The following is an 8807-nucleotide window of genomic DNA, read 5'->3' on the forward strand; positions in this document are numbered from 1 at the left end:
GACGAGGCGTTGAGGGTGCTCTGGGAGGGGACAGGTCCTTACGGTGTGGGGACAGACCTCCCTGTGGGCAGGGCAGTGTGGGTGGGGGGCTCTGGGGGAGATGGGCTCTGCCAGGGGTGGGTGACACAGCTCCATCCAGGCCCAAGAGCTCCCACCAAACTCAAAGCCGTAGCACCTTTGGCTCACCCTCCTGCCTCGGATACCGCAGGGCATGGCGCCCTGCTGCAGGGAGATGCCCAAGGGGCTCCTCTGGACTCCACGAACATGACACAAGCCGTGTGGCTAAGTATTAACCTTTATTATCAGGTGAGCCAAACTGTGCAGAAGCCCAAGCCAGGATCAAGCCTGTGTTGTGCCAAGTGCTGGAAAAGCCCAGGAAAGCCAGGCCACGGCAGAGCTCTCCATCCTCCCACCACAGCAGGAGATCCCTGCTCCCGTGTGCTCCTGGGCTGAGCCCTGGCAGGTCTCACACCGTGTCAGGCTGTCTCATGCTCCATGGGGGATGTTCGGGGTCGAGGAGGAGGTTGCTGCACCTGACAGCACAATGCAGTGCTGCTGGGCTTGCTCAAGCATGCAAGAGCTTCTTTTTCCATTCCTCGTAGGGCTGCCGTTCTCCCTGCTGAGGGCTTTGCATCAGGGTTGCGAGGGAAAATGCAGAAAGCTTTTGTTCTCCATTTCTAAAACCAGTTGAAGGCACGTGACAGGGAGCAGTAATAGTTGCCATTGTCCTCATGGCAGGCGGATGCGATGATGAGGATGCAGGCATTATTGGCAAGGTCTTTGGTAGCAGAGAAGCGGTCGGGAATCTTGGCGGGCTTGTGCTTGTCTTGCTCGGAGTTGTAATAGAGCAGATACCTCAGGGAGTGCCCTGGGCGCTGCTGGTACCAGGAGATGCCGAACTCACTGATATTGTACTGGGGGCTCAGGGTGCAGGACAGCCGAGCAGTTTGCCCAGGCAGCACCAACACAGATAATGGCTGGGTCAGCACGGGCTGAGCCCTGGAAGCTGCGCGCACCAAGGATGCAGTTACTGATGGGCTGAGCTACGTCCCCCATTGCCCCCAGCTCCAAAATGTCCCCCTGCTCCCTTGAGGCAACCCCATTACCTAACCTCCATCCTGCTCATCACACCACAGAGCCCTGGAGCAAAATGCCCTACTCAGACTAACAACCCCTTGTACAGCCCAGCCCAGCCCTGCCCGCCACCCTGAGGGCCCCCCCCGGCAGCAGCTAGCTCAGCCACACCACCCTTACCTGTCCCCACTGTCCCCACCAGGAGCAGGACCATGCAGCCCAGGGCCATGGCAGGAAGCAGAGGAAGGGAGGCTGTTTCGGAGAGGGTCTGCGGTGCTACACGAACCCGGGTTGCTGTGCTGCTGGCGCCGGTGAGGCGTATGTAAATGACACAGGGGGCTTGGGGACTCCAGCTCCCCGCGCTGCTCGCTTTGCTGCAGCTGGGCTTCAGGGAGGGGGCTCGAAGCAGTGGGGTGAGAGTAGAGCATTGCGACCCACCACCCGCCTTCACCCCAGGCTAGGCCATTTCCTCCAGGTGCACCGATGCACGCACAGCCCACCCCACCACCCTCTGCCCCGGGCACTAGGGTACGGTGAGGAGGCACCACCGACCGTCTCACCTCTCTGATGGAGGGAGCAGAGAGGCTTCCCTCCGGTCTTACACTGAGACCTTTTGCCTCGGGCCCTCTGCCACCAGGCGTGCAGGAGGCCAGGAGCCTGAGCCACACCATGCCAAGGATGCTCTGGTAGCAGCAGGCTGGAGGCCACCTGGCTCTGCCACCACTGGGGAGAGTGAAAGGCAGGACACGGCAGAGTCCCCGGCAGCTGTCTCATCGCAGAAGCAATATAAGGAAAGTTGCTGCTCCCCTCTCCATGCAGCTCCATCGCTGTGACAAGGGGCTGGGAGCTGCCGATGGTGCAGAAAGCGCTGCCTCTTTGCCAGGGCTGCCTCAGAAACAGCAGCCACGGGCAAACATGCGGGGGTGGCCGCCGAAGTCACCTGCCAGAAGGCATTTCCCAAGGGAGCTGGCGCAGCAGCGAGGCACGGCTGCAGCGCAGCTGGTGCCTCGCGCGGAAAGACAGCAGGCGGTTACGGCAAAAGGCTTCCAAGCTCACCGGGCATAAAGCCCCTCCTGTCTGTAACGCCCGCCACAGGGCTGAGACACACAGCCAAGGGCTGTCCTCCCCCCAGCACGTCTCTGCACGCTCCAGCCCACGGCAGTCCTTCACAGCAGGCACTTCGCAGTGTCCCATAACCAGCAGGTACCTCCTGCCCTCCACAGGCAGGCTCAGTGCCCTCCCCAAAGCCACCACATCACCATCCAGGGATGGTCCTTTCCCTCCCCGCTGCAGCACCCAGCCCTGCTCCCAAGGTGCCCCAAGCCAAAGATGTTTGCAAGTGGTTCCTGACATGGTGGTCTGGGTTTGAGGGAAAACGGAGCTCCGAGACACAGCCCTGCCTCGTTAGAACACCCCAGCACTCTGTCTCTGGCCCAGGCAGATCCTGAAGAGGAAGCACCACCATCATCCAAGGATGTGATGCAGCAAGCTGGACACTTGCCTGGCTGTGCCACACTGCGCTGCTCTGAACAAGGGCTGGTGCACCCAACAGCTCGTCTATTTTTTCCGCATTCTGTATCAGTTGGTCTAACAAAAGCCATTACCCGCACACCCCTGCCCAATTTACTGTGACACAGCCTCCCTCGGGAGCAGCGAGGGGAAAATGTGAGTGAAAGGCAGAGACTGAGGCACCCAGAGCAGCTGTAACACAGATGCCACAGAGCAGGGTCCGCACCTGCAGTGCCACGAAACAGCGAGGTGCCTGTTAGACCTGATGGGACCGTACGGCACCTCGCACAGCTGGGCTGCTGCAGTACAGGAGGGCAGCAAGGGCTGTTGTACATCTGCCAGGGGGATATGGAGTGTATAGGTGCCACCCAGCAGCCCCTGCACATGCGGTAAAGCCTGGCTGTGTCCCACCTGCGCCCACCCAGGCAAACCTGCTGTCGCAGACTTCTTAGAGCCAGCCTACAGCGGGCAGCAACAGCCGCGCAAGACCAGCTCCAAAGCCCATTCAAGGCTGGGGCTTTGCCTGGATGTCTTCTGGCCTCGCAAAGTCCCGCCATCGCGGCGTATCAGCAGCTTGTGTTTCATGCAGCCAGGCCCCCAAGCCCACGCAGGTATGAGCATACTGCAGACACAGCTCCAGCTGTTGCCCACCAGCACTCCCCAGGCTCGGCAAGGTGGTGGCAAGGTGAACGTGAGCCGCCCTGCACATGTGTCCTAGGCGAGGAGTGTCACACACACACCCTGTCACCAAGCCCCAAGCAGATCAAGTCCATGGATTAGACAGACCCTGTGAAATGAAGGCCCACCGAGGCAGAAGGAAATCACCTCCTCATGCATGGAGGGGCATTTTGGAAAGGGAATTTGTCCACAGAGCAGCAAGCACTGGATATGCAGTACATCAGCATTGTTACTGGTTCCCACCATTCAGGTCCTCCACATCTGCTGACCAGCCCGGGGATGTGTCTCAGCACCTCTGCAAGAAAAGGGGATGATGCCACAGGGCCCCCCCAGCCCTGCTGCAGAATCGCTTGTACAGCACCATTTGGAAGATGCAGCTGGTGCGTAAGCCGCGCACATCGCTCTGGCGGCCCTGTGCCAAGTGCGGGAGCAGGTACGAGCCACCCGCTCATCCCGTTCTGCCAGCTTCGTTCCCTCCTGCGCGCAGCACGAGATGTGCTCAACGGACAGAAGGAACTCAGCCAAACAAGGCAGGTTTTATCCCAGATTGACATATCACTGACCAGGCACAGTTGCCCCACCAGGCCCGGGCGAAACGCAGCCCGGGACCTACTGCGGCACCAGCCCACGTTCACCGCGAAGCCCTACAGCCGCCGTCCCGACCACTGCTGCGGAGCCCCAGCACCTCACGCTGGGCGGGAGCTGGCACCATCGCAGCCCAGAGGAGCTGCAGGTCAAACGGGGGTGGCAGGAAGCACGGGACTGCGAGAAGGCTGAGACCGCGGGCGGCTGGGGCCAGACGGAGCAGGCAGCCTTCCCGACAGGCTGTAGTTTAGCCCAGCCCCTGCTCTACCCTCTCTCTCCCACTCCGCAGGAGGCTCAGGGATCCGCGGGGGCCATTCCCGGTTGCTGGGAAATCTGGCTACTGAAAGCAGGACAGCATTGGCTGGAAACACAGCTCCTCCCCTGGGCTCTCCAGCAGCCAACGCCATCAGGCATTTTGTCATCCCTGGTGCCTGCCACGAGCAGCCCTCACATTGCAGGCCCGGACCCCGCCGAGGGAGAGCAGCTCTGGGAGGAGGCGTGCGAAGCGCCATGTTCGTCACAGTGAGATACGGAGGTACGTGGGGAAGGCGCTGGCTTTGCCTCAGCTCTGGGCGTTGGCTGGTCACCTGGACCATCGTCATCACCAGGTGGTGGCCCCATGAGGGGCAGGGAGGGACATGGCACCTTGATGCAGAGCGATGCCCAGTGGTTAGGGAACAGGGCAGGAGAGCTCTGCCAGCACACAACAGCATCCTTTGCCTCAGCTATTTAAAAAAAAAAAGGGACATACTTAACCCATGCAAGATGCATCATGGAGGAAAACCATCCCAGCAGAGCTAAGCTGTTAGCAGGGAGGGAAGCTAGAGGCAAGGATGAGTTTCCAGCCTTGCAGCTCTGAGGAATCACTGGAGGGGACTCTGCTTGTCTAGACACAAGCAGAAGAGCCCTGGGGCCGAAGTGACAGCTGCCAGCAGAGCTCCTCTGCTCCCAGCTGTGCGGGAAGGGCTCCCCCGGCTCAAATCCTGGCCCTCGGCTTCAGAGAGCAAGTACCCGGGGCAGGTGGGAGGGAATGAGCAGACCCTGTCCCGGCCTTGCCCAGCTGGCAGAGAGCCTTTGCCTGACCCCAGACACTTGCCGCTGAAGTTGCCAGACACACAGGGTCCTAAGCCTTTGCTCCATCTGCTATTTGAATTGGATCCCCAGCTCTGACTACTGACGTGCGTCAGCCCTAGGGATTTCTCAATCATGACAACTTGGTGAGAGTTCACGGCCAAAATGTCCCCGGGTGACTCAGCTGCTACCTCCGGCTCCTTCCCCCCGTGACCAGGACAAGTTTGTGGAAGGGGACCAGCAAGGACCGGGGCTTACTGCTTTTTCCTACTCCCATTTGATGAAACTAATTCATTAAGCAGAATCATTTTCCCCAAATAAAAGTCTTCATCCGTGCTGGACTGTCACCAGCTCAAAGCCCTGCTGACAGCCACATGGGGACCCTACCTGTGCTGGCCACCCGCTGTGCCTCCTGCCATGCCCATGGGGCCCCCAGATTCAGGGTGACCACACTTGTATCTCAAGGTCTCATTCCCTGTCTGCAGCCAACTGCCAAGAGATGGTGAACCTGCAGTGCCGCGTCCTGATCCTCACAGCTCACCTGAAGAGGAAGTGTCAGTGCAGGTCAGAAGGTGCGAGTGCTCCTGAGCAGCAGTCACCAGAGGGACTGGCGTTCACCCACAGGGAAGCACCAGAGGGTAACAGGTCACATGGGAATCCCCGATAATCCCAAAACACAGGGAAAGGGGCAGCAAACCTCCTCCCCTCTAGACCTCAATGGATCCTCTTCAAAGTGTGACTTGCCAAGGAAAATACCGCTAAACCCCACAGACTCACACTGGCCACACAGGGACACATCAGACCTTCTTCACCACATCTCTCTCCCTTCAGACCACATCGATCTCCTGGATGAAGCAGGTACCCTGATGAACCTGAGCAAAGTGGAAAATGCTGCATCTGAATTCACCAGTAAATACCTGCGGGAGAGGGAGCACTACATCCTCATCAGAGTTGTCCGTAAGTCCTTTGGCAAGACAGCACAGCTCAGCCTCTGTGCCAGGAAGGGTCTGCTTTTGGGTGGGGGTGGGAGGTGGTGGTGTCCCTCACACCAGGAAAACCCTGTCACATCCTAGAAACAGCAATGCAGCTTTGGAGAGGGGCTCTGTTCAGCAGTCACTTGGACAAGGCACAGTAGCTCTGAGGAAGCAGAAGCCAGCTCAGATGAAGAGCTAGTGCTGAACCTTGTGTTTGTCCAAGGTGGCTGCTCCAGGGCAGAAGGAACCTTTCCTGGGCAGAGCCACCTGCCCCAGTTACAAGTCTTGACTTCAGTTTTCAGCCAGGAGAGAGATTAATTCCCATTCTACTGGCAGGAGGAGAAAGCTCTGAAGCTACCTGCTATGAATCCTTACTAGAGAACCTGGGGAAACACTACCCTAACCTAGCAGGTAAGAGCCAGGCACCCATCTCACCTCCACAGAGGAGCTGGGGGTGCAGGCATGACTCCTCTCCCCACAACAGCCCTTGTGCCCTGTCTGTGGGACGGTCCTCTGCATTTCACTGTGCCCCCTCACACCACTGAGCTTCAGGACTGGTTATGGCTGTGGGTAGCAAGTGAATTCAGGCAGCAAGAGAAGGGACGAGCAGAAGCCAGGGCTGCTTTGCAGAAGCCCTCCTAGTCATTGTGACAGCAGGCACCTGCTGCCCTCCCACCCCACACTAGGCACAAGCTCCCCCAGCTTGGGGGGGTCCAAAGCAAAAGTGGAACATTTTCTTGGGACAAACAGGGAGGGAGGAACAACAGGAGAGATCAGGAAACCCAGAAGTCCCCCTCCCAGGCTGTAGTCTCACAGGTTGGCATAGCGTCACTCAACACACCATGGGGCAACTGACCAACACAGAAGGAAAACACCCAGCTCTGGAGGGGATCACTCCACAGATCGGCTGCAGCAGCTCTCGGCAAACACCCAGATGCGACACCAGTGGAGGAGAGGCTCCTTGCAGAGGAGAACTCAGCCCCGCACCAGCACCCCAGCCAGGCCCAGGCCCACCTCACAGAAGAAGAGCGCAGAGCTCAAAGGCACCCATAGATGAGGAGCAGACCCGTTACTGGTCACAAATGCAGCACAGCCCCCACCAGGGCTCAACCGCCATGCCGTACTGCCCAGGCACTCACCCCAGCTCGGCAAGAATCCTCTGCTACGTAGCTCCTCTTCCTGGGATCCCCTTGCTCCTCTCAGAGGTTCACACTACCACATTCGAAGCTGCACCCTGACAAACCACGCGAACACAGCACCACAGCCAGGCACAAGCAGCAGCCTCCCATTTCAGGGGGTCACTCATGTTCCCATGGCACAGCCTGCACTCCGAGCGACAAGAAACCACACCTCCTTTCAACCCACCTGCACAGGCAGCCAGAGGAACACGCTCCTGCCTCACTGGATGATCCTGCCTTCAACACCACCACCACTGCACTGGCAGTGGCCTTCTAGAGACTGTCCACTGCTGTGGAAAAGGTGTTCAAGAGACATCCAGGCCTCCACAACCCTGGGGCAGCATTGCCAGCACTCCACCAAGATGGGTCAGAAGACAGCACACACCTGCTGCAGCTGCTCTACCCAGACCAGCACACACCATCATCAATCTAGTATTTATTTCTTAAAGGCAGTTTGTTAAAACAGTGGTTCTTCCCTGCTCACACTGGGGCAGCTCAGCACACAAAGCACTTGGGCTTTGAGTCTCTGGCATCTACTTTTTCCCTTGGCTGTCTCTCAGGAGAGCACAAGGCACCCCAGATAAGGCCAGGCACAGCTCAGGAAACTACGACCAAGAATTTAGGCCTTGACATTTAGAAGGGACAGGACTTTCAACACCAGCCTCCAGTATCTGCTGCCAGCTTTTACAAGCTAGACCTGGATTTTTTCACAGATTCACACAAGGGGCTGGGAACTTGCCCAGTTTTCAACAGCCAGAGGTCAGCAGTTAACACATTAATTCTGCCATGAAAATTCAGCAGTTCAGCATCTGAAGGTGTCATTGTTTCACTGCTGTGCTATTAAAGCTCCAGCTGAAACCTCAAAATTCTCTTCCACACCAACATGAGGAGCAAGGTCTCCTGCTGGAGGCTGTTCTGCTATGACTGCAAGAGGAAAGCAGCTCCCAATTCTGGTGACCTTGAGAACATTGCATAACCCACTAAGGCTTTTAAGTAACATCAGCTGACTGTATCAGAGTCACACAGCCAGTTCGTATTTTCTTCGCTCTAGGGTCAGGACAGCTTTTCAGGAAGAGGCTATTGATGGAAAAATAATGTTACTGAAAATACTGTAGGACACATCTCAGATTACCTCGCTCCAGCCCCTCCTCTGCCTGGAGTGCTGCCAATCCAGTCTCAGCTCAGCTGTGGATGTGCTTTTGCCAAGTCACACAGGCACAGTCCTTGCTAGGCCGCGCCTCCTGTTTGCAGGAAATATATAATTGTGCCTTGTCCTTTAGATTGCTGATACAGCTAACTTTTGGTAGCTTAGTTTTAGTTTAAGAATTAAATGAAGTGCATGCACAAGTGATAGGTCCAAATAAACTCCTTTATTTTTCTGTAATAAATACAGCACTATCTGAACTCCGAAGTCCCACAGGTCCAACCATTCCTTTCCTTCCTTACTAGTCCAGAAGTGAATTACCACTAGAAGACTCCTGTCTGGTCAGTCTCTTCCCTCCAACTCATACCCTGTCCATCCTTCCACCCCCTGCAGGCAGCAGGGCTCTACACCAGGTTCCTCCTCCCTACAAGGGGGCAGATTCTTCACAGTAGAGAAGAAACACCTAGAGAGGAGAAAGCACAAATTGAGCATTAGGTACATATTCCAGCTGCTGGAGTTAGTAAAAGCTCTCTTACCCAAGGCAATCAGGTCAAGACATAACTACTGACATCTGCTTTTAACAGCTGCAGCAGG

General features: G+C 57.1%; 2 protein-coding genes across 2 annotated transcripts; one reads left to right on the forward strand and one right to left on the reverse strand.

Annotated features, from left to right (window-relative positions):
- Positions 1–677: 677 nt before the first annotated feature.
- Positions 678–1303, reverse strand: VPREB3 (pre-B lymphocyte 3). Its single transcript, XM_010281640.1, has 2 exons — positions 1255–1303; positions 678–1006 (listed from the first exon to the last, which is right to left on the reverse strand). Exons 1-2 carry the CDS (start codon positions 1301–1303, stop codon positions 678–680), a joined length of 378 nt encoding a protein of 125 aa, XP_010279942.1.
- A 3053-nt stretch (positions 1304–4356) lies between these two features.
- On the forward strand, positions 4357–6948 carry LOC104616588 (chromosome unknown open reading frame, human C22orf15). The gene is made up of 5 exons (XM_010281641.1): positions 4357–4381; positions 5403–5489; positions 5749–5874; positions 6228–6302; positions 6794–6948. The coding sequence occupies exons 1-5, from the start codon at positions 4357–4359 to the stop codon at positions 6946–6948; spliced, it is 468 nt and encodes a 155-aa protein (XP_010279943.1).
- Positions 6949–8807: the final 1859 nt, after the last annotated feature.

The sequence above is a fragment of the Phaethon lepturus genome, unplaced genomic scaffold (genome assembly GCF_000687285.1).
Source record: "Phaethon lepturus isolate BGI_N335 unplaced genomic scaffold, ASM68728v1 scaffold35362, whole genome shotgun sequence".
In the NCBI taxonomy this organism is placed as follows: Eukaryota; Metazoa; Chordata; class Aves; order Phaethontiformes; family Phaethontidae; genus Phaethon; species Phaethon lepturus.